Here is a 16,836-nt window from a genome sequence, read left to right on the forward strand (position 1 = left end):
CCCGTGAGGGCAGCTTGGCAGTGATACAAATCCTGTTGAAGCTGCCGGTGGGTGAGCAGAAAGGAAGCAGTTATTGGAGCTGATCAGGAGTTTGCATGGCGAACAGAGGGGTTTTTTTCCCCCCTCCTCTCTTCTACCTCTGAAGCGAAGGACTGAGAATGCAAAGAGCCTGCCAAGGCCAGCAGCAGTTCCATGGCTGGCTTTAAAGGTGCCTGGCTTCCGAAGCACTTCACAAACACTGCCCTCCCCCCCGAGGGCTTGATAAAACAGAGTTTGTGCATCATTAACACTGTTATTGTTGCCGTAGTTATTGTTGTTATCAAGGTTTGTGGGTCGTGACTTAAGAAATCTGCAGGAAGGCGCCAGGCGAGGCCAAATGAGGCTCACTGGAGCTGCATCTTAAGGAAAGGAGGGAGCGCCCACACTGTAAAGGTTAAAATAGACTGAAGTGGAGGAGAAAGGAGAATGTTAAGTGGCTGGAGGAGTATCCCCTTGGGTTTAGGGGAGGGAGGAAAAGGCCGTCCTCCTGCCTGTCCCTGTGTTTGCCTGCTAAGGTGAGGGTCTGTCTGAGGCCAGACATGGGCTTTTCATCCTCCCCCACTCTCGCTTGGTGATGCTAACCCCAGCATCTCAGCTCTTTGCACGTCAAGTCCCCGGGTTCTCCCTGGGTCTGGCTGTCCTGCCTGTCTTCCCCTGTCACTCCCACATCTCTAAACCCTGCCTCTCCTGTGTTCACAGATGGGCAGTGTAGACAGCTCATTCTTCTGACCCTGGTGGGTCACCTGTGCTCCTTCTGTTGTCACCCCAACTGCTGTGCTGGGTGTGCCGTCTTCTCAGCACAGGCCTGTTGACTCCCCTGCCCCCACGCCACTGAGATTCTCTCCTAATGTCCGGGCATTTCGCCATGGCCTTTGCTTATGGATCAATCACTGCTTTTCTGTGTCTCCTCCCTGCTCTGTGTTGACACAGCACTTTCCACCTTTTCCTTCTGTCTGTCCTCCTGTCCTTCCTCCTCCTCTCAAGCGAGGTGTTCCCTCCCTGGGCTTCTCCCTCTAAACCTCTGTGCTGAGACCTTGTAGGCTTTGAGGCTTCCTCTCCAGCTTGTATTAGGGTGTCTTACTGTCCACATGTCTGCATGCCTGAGATGATTACCACCTTCCTCAGCATGAGACAAAATCCTTTGCTGCTTCTCAAGTCTTTCATTTTTGGCTGTTGTTCAGCCCCTAGTCCAGAATCCTTGGGGTCATTTTAGTCTCTCTTCTCTTCTTTCCTTGCTTACATATGAATAGTCATTGGATTTTGTTATTTTTCCCTGAGGCTCTTGGATTGACCCATTTCTTTCCACTATGGCAGCCACCCAGTTGATCCCTCTACCTCCTGCACCTCCAGCCTCCTGGTAGCTGCCCAGTCTGAGGTCATGGCCAAATGAAGTTCTTGAGCCAGGCTTCAAGACCTCCAGCCTGGCCCTCTCCCACCACACCCCACCCAGACCCTCACCAACTGTGCTACTGTCTGTCTGGTGTGAGTGGTCCCTGCCACGTCTTCGGAGAGCTGCCATGCGCTCGCCGAGTGCCACACTCCTAGTGTGTGGTCTTGGCACAGGTCAGCAGTGTGGTAACCAGTGTGCCTTGTCGTGTTTGTTATGCTGGATGGACATTTCCTGCAGGCCTTCAAGGGGCCAGGCATGGTTCTGGGCCCTGTCCTGCAGAGCCAGCTCCTGGCCTAGGGGACTGGGTACTGCCAGAGCCGGTGGGGAGCAGACAGACCCTCTGTGAAGAGCTGGCTGTGGGCAGTGCCCTCTGCAGGCCCCACTGTCACGCCCAGTGATAGCGTTCAGGCAGAGACAGTGTGCTCAGTGTACTCCTGGTTGAGCTTAAGTTCTCTGCTGCATGAGGGTCAGCACAGGGTCAGAAGTTTTGGTGGCTGGCTGGGGTGTGGTTTGTTGACTCTGAGGGTGGCCACTGATCAGATGGCCTGAGGGATTCACTGGGTTTCACAGGAAGGAAGCTGTGGGTATGCCATGAGACCTGGCTCTTGTGGTTTCTTCTGTAGACACGGTGTCGTCGCTGTCTACAGCGACGCACCAGGCCCAGCTGTGCACCACCAAGCTGCCTGGGCAGGTGGGCCCTGGGTTCACCCTCCCTCTGCTTTTCCTTTTCCCCAGTTTCAGAAGCACAGGTGCCTGCTAGTCTCAGGAGGGCTGGTCCACAGGTCAGAATACCAGGGCATTGGGCAAGGGCAGTTGTTTTTCTTAACTGCAGATTATTTGAGGATTAAAAAGAGCAGAATCAATGTATTTTTCCAACAGATTTTTTCCCCCTTTAACCATGTCCACTGAGCTGTGAACTTTTTAATCTGAAGCCCATTAGCTCTCTGGGAGCAGCAGAATGAATAACGTGTAATAATCAGGTGTAGTTAAGTGTTTGGTGCGCTCTCAAGGTGGGCTGCATTGGGGCAGTGGTCTTTAGGCATTGTCTGTGGCTCTGGCAGGGCAGAATGAGGGGGGAACAGGTCCTCAGCTTCTCCTCCTGGATGGTGTTCCCTGGGGAGAAGGAGCCTGAAACCTAATGGCAAATTATTTTTAGAAACACCAGAATATGGCCACATTTCTGTGTTCTCTGCTGAGATGGGAATTTGTGTTATATATGATGGTAATGATGCTCTTGGAATGCTTTACAATTTACAAAGCATGTCTGGTGAGTTATCCCAGGTTGTCCTCACAGTGGTCCCATGAGAAAAGTGTTATCATCTCGTCGTCAGATGCCAGGCATGAAGCCTCCAGAAGGTTGAATGATGTTGCTTAGGCATCTTAGCTGTCGAGTGGTAGAGCTCAGACTCAAGACTTCTGGCTGCAAAGAGGTAGTGGACTGAGAGGGCATGGGGTCACTAGAGAGACTGGGGTTCAGGTCCTGGTCCTGCTTCTTGTTAGCTGTGTAACTTTGGCCAGATAACCGACTGAAATGATGAAGCACGTCAGATAATTGATGGTCGCCTCTTGCTGCCGACCACGTCATTCCCCACCCCCATCCTTGCTCCTCTCTGGGCTGGTTGCTCTGCAGGCTGTTGGACAGTTGCCCTGGCTTCCTCTTCACCACCGACATGGTAATTATTCTTGCCTCTTTCCTCTGGGATCCTTTGTTCCCTAGATTCCGTGTCTTTATCAGTTTTAATTACATCTTGTTTTGGTAGAGCATGAGTTCCAGTAGCTTCCTGCGAAAGGGTGTATTCGTGGTAAGTTGTGCACATCTGAGACCTTAAGTCTGAGTAAACCTGTATTCCCTTTTGAAGTCTGGCTGGTTGTAGAATGCCAGCTGGCAGTCACAGCAGTTGACAATTACAAAGACAGTGCTTCGCTGTCGTCTGGTGTGCCCATGGCCCGTCTGAGGCCAGTTCTGACTCCTGATCTTTAATATGTGGGTTTTTTTCATTCTGTGAAACTCAGATCTACTCTTTTTTTCTCCTTGATGCTGGGCCCTCTCAGGTGAAAGCTCACATCCTTCAGTTCTGGGGTATTTTCTTCAATTATTCTTTGACAATTTCTTTTCTTCTGTTTTCTTCTTTTTCTGGAGTTCCTTTAATTTGGCTCTTGCACTTAATGGATTTAGCTTATTATTTTTCTTATCCTTTGGTCCATTTTTTTATTTCTCAATCTTTTTGTTTTATTTTCTAGGATGTTTTTCAATTCTACTTTCAACTGCGTTGTGATTTTTTTCATTTTTATGAGTTTTACTTTCTGAGAGTTTTTTCCGGATTCTCTTTGTTCCTTTTTCGTAACATTCTGTTCTTGTTTTCCAGATGCACTGTTTTATTCCTCTGAGAATAATCATTATAGTTTTGTTGTTTTAGTCTGTTCTTTTCCCTTTCTTTTTAATCTAAGTTTTATCTTTCCATAAATTTGTTTTGCCCTTGTTTTTCATGTTAAGGGCTCCCCTCAGCTGTCTGATGGACCTTGGTTGTCTGTAGGTATTGAAAAGCAAGTCCCTAGCACGTGATTAGACTGAGTGTGGGGGGGGAGCTGCAGGCACTTGTTTATTTACTGAGAGGGCCTGGAGGTGGGGATTTGAATGGGAACTCAGCTGGTTCATGGGAGAATCTCCAAGTCACTGTCTTTAGGTTTGTCTTGTGCTACCCAGTTGCCCCAGAGAAAAATTTTCCAATCTCCTGTCTGGGTAAATAAGACCGACAGCATGTGGGACATGGGGCTCAGGGGGATGGCTGATCTCAAGGTTCAGTGTGTAGACTTCCCCTGAATCCCCTGTTGTCTCTCAGGGCCGCAGTCCACCGTCTGCCTGGTGTCTCCCAGCGGAGCTCTTCTGTTTACAGTCTCCGTCTAGTAAGCCCTGTGTTTGCTGCCAGTGAGGCAAGGGGCTTTGGCCACTGTGAGGGGGCCTGCTGTGTGACTGCTCCTTATTCAGACTTTTAAAATACTCACTCACTCACTCACTCACACACACTCTCACTCATTCACACACTGCTTTCAGCTTACCTGTCATGCCTGCACAGGTGACTTGGTATCTCTCTCCTGTGTCCAAGGTTTTCAGGGTTCTTGGAGACAACTAGCCCGTTTTTGTTGGCTGGTTTCCTGAGATAATTGGCTGAGTGGGAAAAGCAGGAAATGCCCCACCCATCCATTCTCACCCTAAACATCAGAGGTGATCTTAATTCTCTGTGGATTTTGTGTTTTGGTGCTTCTAAGTGGGATGGAATTTTCACACCACGCCAATGTGTGGTGCGGAGTAGAATAGAGATGTCAGCCTCCCAGGGAGGCTTGAGAAAGTGGGTGGCAAGTACGTCCAGGCAGCATGCTCTTGTCGTATGCAGTCTGCACAGCCTCATGCATGGAGAAGACAGTGACCTGGAGACGACAGGGAAGTGTCTGGGGTGTGGTGGCTTGGAGAGAGCATGGGGTAAAAAGTCAGCTCTGGTCTCAGGAGAAGGGGCAGTGCACCCTGTCCCTCTGAAGTAAAATGTGCTATAGGCAGCACACCTTCAGGTACCCGTTCTGCCTCGGGCCAGGCCCGGAGCCTTGGTCGGGCTCACTCTCCCTGTCTCCTTGATTCCCAGGTGCTCCTGCCAGTGCGGCTGTCCTCCACAAAGGTCTCCTCGCTCATCGAGAGGATCTCTGACCCGAAGGACTTGAAAAAACTTCTCAGGACCCGGAATAATGTATTAGTGCTTTACTCCAAATCTGGTGAGTGCCTGGCCTGGCCTTGGGGACATCTGTCGGGGATAGGACAGGATAGGAAGGGAATGAGAGGGGGCAGAGGTGGGAGGCAAGACCATAGGACCCCAAACCACTCAGGGAGGGTCCGAGGGCTGCCAGGTTTGTCAGCGTTCCTCGGCAGATGGGGCAGAGGCACAGAGGGGCCTTAGTCCTGCTGATTTTGGGTCCCAGGGAGGGCATGTCGGTTCTCTTTTGTAAGCATTTCTTAGAAAAAGCCTCATTACCTCAGAAGGGAGACGGTATGTACGTGAGGAAGGACAGAGGACACCAGGGATGGACACTCTGACTTCCTGGACAGGCATGCTTCTCCGGAGCTGATGATGAACAGGTTGGGCCGGCCTGTGGTCAGCTGCAGTGGTCCCTGGCTTGGGGGCGCATGCGCAGGCTGGCAGCCCTGACCCTGCCTGGCCTCCGTCTGTCCCACTCTGGGTGTGGAACTCCAGACTGAGTTTGGACTGGGCTGCAGCCTCAGGACAGGGCAGCTTCAGTGGGGGTGGGAGCAGCAGCTTGCCTCTTCTGATCGTGGTGCCTGCAAGGGCATAGTGGATGGAGAGAGGTTTGCTTGGCTCTTGGCCCTGACTTTGAACATCTGACTGTTGATATTGTTCCAGCAAGTTAAGTGTTTTTGCTGCTCCTGATGATGCCAAGTTTTCTGTGCCCCAGAGAAGCAATGGCCCGTGGCTGGGCGAGATCCGGGCACGGCTCTCCCTGCAGCTCATCCTTGACACTCACTGGCACTGAGGCTGATGGATATCCAGGGTGTATGTCGCTCCTGGAGCCCGCATCCTCCAAGCACCCTGGCACATGCTGCTCCTTGCCCTCCTGAGGGCCTGGAAAATGCTCTCTGAGGTTCTTTGAAGCCCAGCATGTGCCTGCCATTTTTCTGCTATCAGGAATAGGGGTAAACTGAGGCCAGGGAGAAGCAGAGTTGCCCCTGAGACCTGGGATGTAGGGCCCTGCATAAGTGTGGCCCCCCAGCCTGGGCACTCCTGGCACTGGTAGTTGTCGGCGCAGGCAGGAGCACACTCAGTTCCTTCTCTGGTAGGTCCTGTCACGTAAGCATATCATCTTATAGGGACTCTGCAAAGACCTTCCGCAGTACACTCTCGTTTGCTCCTCTGCCATGAGGGAGGTAGTGTAGGTTGTCAGATAACACCCAGGTTACAAGCAAGGAATCCGAAGCTGGGAGAGAATAGCTGACTTGCCTGAGGTCTCCCAGCTAGCAGATGGTAGAGCTGGTGCCCTACACAACCCTGCCTTGCTTCTGCTAGAAGGTAGAAAGAAGTGTTTTATTTCTGCAATGACAGGAGGGCTCCGCCACCAGGAAATGATTATGGTAAGTTAGGGAGTGGCAGGCTGGGGGCTCCTGTTGGCTGCTTGTGTGGCGAGAGGCAGGGCCTGGAGTGTCTTACTCTCTCTCCAGCCCCCACCCAGGTGTGGCCTCCCTTGTGGCAGTGGAGTTCCCCCTGCTTCCCACGTGTCAGCTTCCCCCTGTGTCAGGAGTGGCCGTGGGTGATTGTTACACCTTTCTGCCTCCTGGCCCGGGCCGAGCACTGGACTTGAGACTGTGAGCGGGCTTTTAGAGCAGCATGGCGGTGGGGTTTTCTCCTTCCACTCCTTCCAAGCAGGGTTCCCGTTCTGCTGCTTGAAAGGCAGGGTGAGGGGAGGGGTGCCTCATATCACTCTAGTTCAGTTTCCCACCCTGCTTCCCAGAGCCCACCTGTGTGGTGGAGCAATGGCCTTTCCCACCTCCTCTGTGCCCTCCTCCTGTTGCCCTGGTGGGGGTTCCTGGCACCGTTCTAGAACAATGCTTTTTGTTCACTTCCATGAAAGGCTTAGCACACTTTGTATTCATAAACAGCTACCATTATCCACATCAGAGAAGGAGATCTGCGGAGGCAAGTAGTTCAGACATCATTTCTGCCTGGCTTTAGAACACATCACGTGGTTTTTGGCAGGGTGGGGAGGAAGGCAGCAGACTGCTCTTCCTACCAGTGTCTGCCTGGTGGGCCTTTCAAAGGAGCTCGCAGGTATGACAGAGGAAGGTGACACACTGGCCACAGCCACTCTGCAGTGGGACCTTGCAGGTTGGCAGTGTTGAAATCCTGGCCACAGAGGCCCCACCCCCTAGAACCTGCCCTCCTACAGTAGTTTCCAGGTGCTTTGCCCAGACTGCAGGAATGGATACTGGACCAGTCAGACTCTCTTCCTTTCTTATGCTCCTGCCCCCCTGCCCCGAGGCATGGTCCATGGCCTGCGGCTGGCTGCCGAGGTGCTGCCAGGGCCCGTTTTCCCCCGTCACTTCGGGGAGGTGGACTGTGAAATCCGTTTTGGGTACATTTGGCATCGGTCCATTGGAGACTGGTGTCACATGTAAACTTCATCTGATCACCAGGTTGTCCCGAGCCCCTAGGTGGGTGTGTGATGGACAACTGGAGGAAGGTCTGGTCCCTGCCCCTGTTGGCTCCCGGGTTGGGTGCCAGGACAGATGAGTGTGGGATTGGCAACCTCACTTCCTACTTTCGTGATAGAATTATAATTATTTGGTTATAGAATTTTCAAAATTTGTCCCAGAAAGGTAACAAGTCAGAGATTCTCCTGGGAGTTGACTCTGGCCCAGAGATTCTCGGAAGAGTGAGGCTGAGGTGTGGCTTCTGGGGCGGGTGGGTGTGGGATGGGGGTTCTGTGTCTGTTAGGAAGGGCCAGGCGCAGAGGTTTCTGAGAAGAGTTGGGCTGTCCTCGCAGAACTGTTGATCACAGGGACCATGTTGTAACTGGCACTCAGGATCCCACTGCTCTGGGACTGATCTCCTTCCTTCCTGCCCCTGAGGGGAGATGGTAGGGGTGGCCCTGCTGTGGTTGGGCACAGGTGTTTATTTATTTACTTTTTTTCTTTACAGAGGCTGCAGCTGAAAGTCATCTCAGGTTATTGTCCACTGTGGCCCAGGCAGTGAAAGGACAAGGCACCATCTGCTGGGTAGACTGTGGGTATGTCCTGGGGACAGGGGGCATGGTGGCTGGAGGGCAGGGGACTTGGGGGCTTTGGCAGGCGGGGTAGGGAATTTCCCTGGTTCACAGTCTGCGAGGGAGGGGGTGAGGGAGAGTCGCTGTGGAAAGACATCCGTCCGTGGCAATCCTGCCACACCGCCTCTGGGCTGGAGAGGGGCAGGTTCCAGTTCACCCACCTATTCCTTCCAGCTCACCCCTCTTCTTTCCTTCTTCCACAGTGCATTTACTTTTTACTTTGTCCTGGGTCACTCGATTTTGTTGGTGGCAGAGGGGTCACTTGTTTTATAGGTGGGGCCTTGATGACCAGAGAGGCAAGGTGATTTTCAGGGTGACCCAGTGAGGAGGGGCGTGGGCAGCAAGAACCTGGGCTTCCCCCGGCCGAGGCCAGTAGCAGAGGTCTCCACCCGCTGCAGCCCAGAGGCGATGGGAACCGCTGGCGGACCTGACTGTTGCCTTGGCTTCTGAGTGACTCCGTGGATGTGTCCGTCCTGAACTGGTGGCTGAGTCCTCCAGCTCTCTCCACTGACTGTGTCCCCACCCCTGCACCTGCCCCAATGCCAGTGCCGTGAGCTCCTCTTCATCCTTTTCCTTCCTGACCTCCCTCCCCCGAGAGACTTTCTTGTCAGAATCAAGTGCCAGCCCACAGGGGGGAGGCCATAGGAAGGAGGGCTACTTAGTGTGGGGAAGGGGCCTCTTGATGGAATTCCTCTGAATTGAGTTTGGAAGCTGGAATCCAGGGTCTGCTCCATTTTCCTTTCTCTTCAATCATTAAGAATAATTTCTACACCTCTCTGTGTTCAGTGCTTTGCTGCTAGGATTATATATACACATACCTCTTGCCATATCATTAGCTCCCAATTCAGCATAGGCTGGCAGAAACAGAAAAGACACACAGCTAGTAAATGTATGTAGGAAAAAAGACAGCTAAGACCAGGCCTGTCCTTTGTACATTTATTGAGCACCAGCTGTGTGCAAGACACTGTGCTGTCCTGGGCAGATAACAGTACTTACACATCCTTCTGACCAAGGACAGGAAGTGTTTCCAGAGCCACTGTGTCCAGCTGCTTCTTGCCCGGACTTAGGCTTTATCAGGAGCGTGGTTTGGGGAAGGTACAGGGGTCGGGGGGAGAACTGCCCCTGAGAGAATTGCACTCTCTGAGGTGGGGAAGAGAAGGGGCTCTGCTGGGAGAAGCAGCAGTTCTTCTGGATGGCCCACAAAGGTCTTTTAAACCCTGCATGTGGCTGACCTTGCCTGAGTCACAAGCCTTGGTACTGCCCTGTGGGTTAAGTGAGCTGTAATGGGCTCCACTCCAGTGCAGTCTTCTTTCTCTACAATCTGAGTTCTAAACGGCTATTTTACAAATGAACTTGATGGCCTCAGGCTTGTCCTGCCCTGGGCTGGAGAGAATTGAAGGAGATTCTTGTTTCGACAAAGCTCTGAAAGAGACCAGGAGAGGAAGCGTCTGCCCGGTGGTGTTTGCTGTACGTGTGTGTGTCTGCGCACATGCATGCACATCTGGCCTCACACCCCCAGATTCATTTTAACACCAATTTAATGGAAGGAACTCCTCTCTAGGGTGCCCAGTCCCTGGGAAAGGGACCAGTACTGGTCAGTCGGGGCCTGTTAGGAACCAGGTCACACAGCAGGAGGTGAGCTTGAATGTAATACACTTGAATCATCCCCAAACCACCCTTACCTCCCAGTTTGTGGAAAAATTGTCTTCCACAAAACCGGCAAAAAGGTGGTTGGGGACCGCTGCTCTAGACAGTTGGTGAGATGTAGCCATCAGTGGATTCCAGTTCATAGTTGGTTTGGAAGTGTTCTTGTCTCCCTGGCATGTCTCGGTCTCCAGCAGTTTGCCAGAAGTGCACTATGTGACTGGCACAGCAACAAAGCCTTTTAGAGAGGAGAGGGTGCTTTGGACTCTCCACAGCTGAGATGATGCCAGTTCTGCCTGATGGAGGCTTGTGAGTGGCAGAAGTGGGCATAAGAGCTTAGATGTAGCTGCTCCATCCACCTGGGTCCACCCAACAAGCATTCCCAAGCACTTCCTGTGTGCCCTGAGGTGCACAGAGGGATAAAGTGTCCTCAAGGGTAATGGTGTCCTCACTGTGCCAGGAGGAGGCAGACACCTAGTCTGGAGACTGCAATCCAGGTGAAAAGTGCTATAAATGGAGGCTGTCTGTGTAGAGAGACTTCATTTGCCTGGAAAGGTTGAGAAAGCTTCACAAAGGAGGTAGAGTTCAAATTTCTTGAGGGGCAAAGACCTCAGAGTACCAGGTCTTAGCGTGCCCTGGCCCCCTGGTGGCTCCCTGCAGCGTGGGCCCTGAGCACTCACTGCCGGGGGCCTGGTTGGTGGGTGTGGAGGCGGCAGTCCTGCTGTGTTTCCTGGAGCGTGTGAGGACAGACTGGCACGATTAGAATGCAGGACTCATCAGGAGGCAACATAAAAGTGCCAGTGGGAGAAATGATCCTGTGACTCTTAATGTGACAAGATGAAAACTGAGAGGGCACCTTAGACCTGAAAGAGATAACCTGAGGACAAAAGGATGGACTGTTCATGTAGTTGCTGCTCAGTTTGTCCCTGTAAAAGGAAGTGTAAACTGAAATATTAAATTGCTTTTACAACGGTTTAGATAAGTGCATGGATTGAGGATCTGTAATGGGTTTGTTGGAAGCAGGAGTGTCTATGTTTGAAAGCAGAGGCAGCCCAGGGGGCTGAACTCAGGGCTCTAGTCCATGCGGGCCACCCTGGGTGGGTGGCACTTCTCACAGACCAGTGTCGCATGAGACCCCCAAGGGTGGGTTGTGGCTCTGCCCTCCCACCCAGTCATCCTGCTCCTAGACTTCTGAACTTGCACCCTGTAAGTGGTTAGGGGACCCTGCCGACTTAACCTGGGGCCCTGTGATGACAGCTCTCGCTGTTGCCCTCAGTGCACTCAGCCTGTGTTTATGAGTCTGAACCAGACGCCCTGGGGACGGGCAGAAGCTCCCTCAGGAACGCTTTCTGTTGCTGCCTGCACTGGGGAAAGGAGGTGGGCCCGAGCCAGCATCTGCTCTCTTTTTATCTCAGCTGCTGTTAACTAGCAGGTGGGCAGCCAGACGCTCCTCCCCCAGCTCCGCTCCTCTCCCCGCCCGGCCTGCCAGCAAAGGGTCGGAGGCTGGAGCTGGGATGCCAGGACTTGGCGTGGGGTGCCGGAAAGGTCAGGAGTAAACAGCCCACTCTGCTTTTCCCCCTTAAAGGGCAGGTGAAGACAGCAGCGGTAGTCCAGGGTGGGAGAAGGTAGCACTCTAGCGCGAGGTGTCTTCAGGCGTGGACGTGAGAGGCATAACAGTGGAGACCTGGATTGAAGTGTCAGCTTTGCTACTTGCCAGCCCTCGGCCCTTAGATAGGACAGTTGCCCTGAGTCCGTTTCCTCATCTCTGCAGTGGACTATAATTCTCTCTCCCTAGCTCCATGATGAGGGTCATGTAAACAAAAGTTCTTTCTAGAATAGAACTTAAATGTGAGATTCTATACCACCATTATTATTTCTCATCTGGGCAGGATTGTTCTGGCATTTCAAGAAGCTGGGGAGGAGACACGGTGTTTGTTCCTCAGCAGCTTCTTCTTGGGTGAGGAGCCCTCGGCGGTTGTGAGGAAGCCCCCGAAGAGTCTCGGGCGTGAGAGTCGTCCCGCTCATGGGTGTTCTGCCCTGACTCTGAAGCAGTGCAGGGCGCCGTGTGGTTTGTGAGACTGCCGGTCAGGAGGCCAGGCCCTGAGGCCAGCAGCTCTGGGACCTTTGGCTGGCAAGTTGCTGCCCCTCTTTGGGCTTCTCTTTAGTGTTCTGTGAAATGTGGAGTTAAACCTTCCAAATTTCACGCATCCCTAAATAGCCTAGTTCAGAAAATCCCAGAAGATGCCAGACTTGGTGTGCAGCATGTGTGTGTAAGTGTGTGGTAGGGGTGTGTCTTCCCATCTTTTGGGGGCCTTTTTGTGTGTATCTCTCCCTGTTCTGGGTATTTGCTTTTGTATTTTCCCAGCCCTTCCCTCTGAGTGTCTCTCTTGTCCACCCCTTTGTTCCCCGTCCCTCACTGGTTCTTACTGTTTCTTCCCTTCTCTGGGCCCTGCTGCCCATTCTTTGGTTCTTTTTCCTCCTCTCTGTGTGGATATTTTTTCTCTCTTTTTCTCACTTTTCTGGCTCTTTCCTCCCTACCCTTGAATACATGCTCGCAGGCACACGTACCTGTCTGTGTTGGTCTTCTCCTGGGTCCCAGTAACTTGTGGCTGTGAGGTGTCTGTAGGGTGTCTGGCTTCTGTCCAAGGGTTTGTCAGCTCTCCCTGCCCCTCACGCCACCTCCTGGCCCAGACCGCAGCAGCCACACTTGGGTTGGCTGCTGGCAGTTGTCTGGCTGTTAAGTGTGTTGTGTGCACGGGAGTTGGTATTCCCCTCGTGCCCGGCGGCCTGGCTGGCACTGGAGCTCGGCCTGGCGTGGAGTGCTGCTGTCTGGGGGAGCCAGCAGGCGGGAGCTGTGCCCGGTGTGCCTGTTCCTGGGTCTGATGCTCACCGTGGAGGCTGTCTGTACTCACCGCTTTCTTTTCCTGAGGGCTTAAGGTCATTACCTAGCTGCACTTTCCATCTTTCCTGCTTTCTTTCTCCCATCTGCTTTATTTCCCCGGGAGCTGTGCTGCCCTCCCAGGTCCAAGATTTGGGGCCTGCCAGGGTAGGCATGACATATTTTGAAGTCCTATGTTTTCTTCTAAAGAATATTTGAAGTTAGTATTTGCTCCTTTACATGTAAGCCTGTTTGGCATTACTGCCATGGGATAAAGGAGACTCCCAGGAGGAGCGCCATGTCCATGTGTCTTCTGGTCCTTCCTGGCACGCTGACGTGCACTCACTGAGCAGCAGAGCCTTAGGGTTGCTGCGCTGGGGAAGCAGGGGGGAGGAGAAGGCACGCTTCTCTCCCTCTATTCCCGTCACTTTTACTAACTATGCTGTATAATTTATACTTCATTCTGTGCCTTCTTGAGGTAGGTGCCAGGGAGAAGAGCCAGGCCTGGGAGGATCCCTGCTGTACACAGCTAGTCCCTTCACCAGAGAGTGCTGCATGACCACCAAGGTCTGCCCAAGTGTAAGGCCCAGTTATTCCAGGGCTGTTCTCTGTCTCCTGCCTTGTATCCTCCAGCTACATTTGTTCACATTGTCCTTGGTATTTGGCACCTAGAAGTCACTCTGACAGTATTTCTTGCTTACTTGCTCCTTGTCTCCCATTTTCTTCATGTCTCTGAAGTAAGGGCACTTTCTACCTTTCCTTTCCTACCCGGCCTCAGGGGTAAAGGGTCCATCTACTCAGAATCCCTCCGTGCCAGACCTGGCAGATAGGAGAAAGAGATGTTCTCTTTCTTTGATGGGAAAACAGAGGGAGGCTGTGTGAGCCCAGGGTACACAGTGGCCAGGACAGGCATGGGGCCTAGCCTCAGGTTCTTAGTGCAGGGTTCTCCCCCGCTGCAGGAGGCCACCATGGTTTGTGTGGACATAGAATACTGAGTGGCTGAGAGCATCTGGTCAGGGAGCTAGGAGAGAGGTGACGGAGGTTCAGATCTGTTTGAGTCTCCACTTCCTGACCTGGGTCTGGCTCCTGGTTCGCCCCTCAGGATGAAGGCAGCTTGCCTTTCTGCTTTAGTCATACTTGACCCTGCAGAGGAATCGAAAGCTCCATTCAGCTCACGTGGACAACTCCAACATTTTGCAGCTCGGGAATCCAGGGGCCCTGCTAGAGGTCACGGGCGGTGCATGGCAGAGCCAGATCTAGAGGCCATCGGTCACTCCCGCTGGCGGTTGGGCCTTTCTGTAGCAGGGCCTGGTACCTAGGCTGTGACTTGGGAAGTCCACGTCCCTCCCTTCCCGAGCCTCCAGCACCTTGTTTCTTCCCTTTGTCCTGCCTCCCCCACCTCTCCTTCTCCCTGGGTCTGACTCCCAGGAGTGGGAGGTGCCGGTCTCATGGATGGTCAGCTCTGCCCCCGAAGATCTAGTAGACACAGCACCCACCACACACCTGCAGCAGCCACTCTGCACTTCTGGCCAGCAACTCCGCCACAAATTCAAGTGAGATGCCTGTGTGCATGTGCCTGTCTGGGCTTGGGCTGGGAAGGGAAGTGTATACAGGCCTCTGAAATCTTTTCATCCACATTCTCTGCAGGGGAGAGCCAAGGGAGGTGGGATGGGATAGGATGTGGCAGGTTGTGGGTGAGTAACCAGGCAGAGGGGAGTCTGGGCTCCAGCATCCTGAGCAGACAGAGTGGCAGGTGAGGCCCTTCGCACAGCCAGCTACTCCCTATGATCCATGGCAGTTTTCTGCCTTCCTCTCCATTCCAGCAAAGCATCTAATTTCCTTGCTTACTGCCTATGCTCTCTCCCCTCTAGAGCCTCAGTCACTGCCTAAGGAAAGAAGGAGAGAGCCAGTAGAATAATTGTGCTTAATCTCTCAACCCAGATCCTTTGAAGTCCCTCAGCTGAGGCAGTTTCTCTTTCTTGAACTCTTATGATTTTTATTGTCTGTACCGCACAGTTAGTGTACTGTCCCACGCCCCCCATGCCCCCCACCCACACACACACGCTGAGAGAATTGTCAGAGGAAGGGGAGCCAGTCTGAGCGAGCTCTGTCCAGAAGTGTCACCTGGTGGAATTGCTGGAGCTCAGTAGACAGATCCCAGGGCCCAGAAAGCCAGCAGTGCAGAGGCTCCTCCCCACAGTGACAAGACAGCTTCAGTCATTGACTCATTCACTCAGGTGAGTGAAGAGTGCCTGCTCAGTGCCGGCTGCTGTTGTGACCCTGCAGAAGCAGCTCTGAACAAAACAAAGCCCTCACCTTCACGGAGCAAACTTTTTGATGAGAGTGACAGTCGGTGGACACGCCAGCCAGATGTGGAGAGAGCTGGCAGGGAAGGGAGTGCTGGAGGTGGTGGCAGAGGTGCTCAGAGAACACAGGGAGCCGTGTTCCCCCCGCCCCTGAGGATGTATGCGTGTGCACCGGCATGTGCATGTGTGGTTGTGTGTGGGGGTAGGGGAGAGTCCTCCGGGAGTGTCTTACAACCTAAGGGGGAAAGAAAGTTGCATGGAGATCTGTGGCAGAGGCAGAGCTGTGATTGGCTCATCTGGAGTGGGGGCCACAGGCTGCAGGTGAGGATCCACAATGAGAAGCAGGCCTCCCAGATCCACTCAGTCAAGTCGGCTGGTTTGGACCATCTCTCCTAAGCCTTGCCTGGGCTCACAGGGGGTCCAAGGCTGCAGCAGACTTTCCCAGGGAGTGGTTTCTGGCTGAGCAGGCAGGAATTGGGGCTGGAGTAACTCTGAACCCTGTCACTGCTCTCTCTGCTTTGTAGAAGTCCCCGCCAGCCAGGCTTGATGGAAGAGAGAGCCAGTATGAGGCAGCTCTTCTTCCTTCCAGTGGGTGCCGCGCAGAGTCTGAGTGGCGGCCACAGATGCAGCTCGATGCCAGGGTGGGGCGGAGGGAAGCCCGCGGTGGCTCAGTTCCTGTTCCAGGTGCTGTTGTTGCAGTTGAGTGGACGGAAGGTGGTCACGGAAACAGCTGAGTGCAGCAGAACAAAGCTGGCTTAGGGAAGTGCCAAGGGAGCAGTTGTAAGCATCCTTAGCTGAGCCCTCTCTTCTGGGGAACTAACTCAGGCAGGGGAGGGGTGCCCCAGACACAGTTGTTCCCAGACAACCCACTGCCTGTCAGTGTGGCTTCACCACAGCCTGCGGGATGGGCAGACCCAGAGTCTCAGAGCCCCCCCAGGGGAAGAGTTTCCAGCGAGGATGCAGCAGGCTGGGATGCCTTTAAAGCAGTCTTCTTTTTTCTTTTTTTATGGTTTAATTTTTCATTGATATGATTGACATATAACCTATGTTCCAGGTGTACAACACAATTCCATGTTTGTATATGCTGTGGGATGATCACCACAATAAGTCTGGTTATCATCTATCACTATATAGTTGCAGTTTTTTTAAGATCTACTTTCTTAGCAACTTTCTTTTAAAAAAATATTTTGTTGATTATGCTATTGCAATTGTCCCAATTTTCCACCCTTTATTCCTCTCCACCCGGTACCCCCATTCCCTCGGACAATCCTGGTGCCCCTTAATTCTTTCTGTGGGTCATGCATATAAGTTCTTTGGCTTCTCCATTTCTTATACTGTTCTTAACCTCCCCCTGCCTATTTTGTACCTACTATGTTACCAGTTATGCTTCTTATTCCCTGTACCTTTTCCCCCTTCCCCCTCCTTCCCCCTCCCAGCTGATAACCTTCCAAATGATCTCCATATCCATGATTCTGTTCCTGTTCTAGTTGTTTGCTTAGTTCAATTTTTAGATTCAATTATTGATAGTTATGAATTTATTGCTATTTTATGTTCATAGCTTTGATCTTCTTGTTTTTCTTAAATAAGTACCTTTAACATTTCGTATAGTAATGGCTTGATGATGATGAACTCCTTTAACTTGACCTTATCTGGGAAGCACTTTATCTGCCCTTCCATTCTAAATGAAAGCTTTGCTGAATAGAGGAATCTTGGATGTAGGTCCTTGCCTTTCATGACTTGGAATACTTTTTTCCAGCCCC

The 16,836-nt window shown here is 52.6% G+C and overlaps 1 protein-coding gene across 1 annotated transcript in view; it reads left to right on the forward strand.

Annotated features, from left to right (window-relative positions):
* The window catches only part of PDIA5 (protein disulfide isomerase family A member 5), an 88,719-nt gene that overhangs the window by 16,204 nt on the left and 55,679 nt on the right, over positions 1-16,836 (forward strand). Inside the window, exons 2-3 of the mRNA XM_045851351.1 lie at positions 5,065-5,191; positions 8,125-8,212. Coding sequence (XP_045707307.1) covers positions 5,065-5,191; positions 8,125-8,212 — 215 coding nt within the window. The remainder of the gene's footprint in view (positions 1-5,064; positions 5,192-8,124; positions 8,213-16,836) is intronic.

This window comes from Phyllostomus hastatus, unplaced genomic scaffold (assembly GCF_019186645.2).
Source record: "Phyllostomus hastatus isolate PE091 unplaced genomic scaffold, TTU_PhHast_1.1 phas_contig_86, whole genome shotgun sequence".
In the NCBI taxonomy this organism is placed as follows: domain Eukaryota; kingdom Metazoa; phylum Chordata; class Mammalia; order Chiroptera; family Phyllostomidae; genus Phyllostomus; species Phyllostomus hastatus.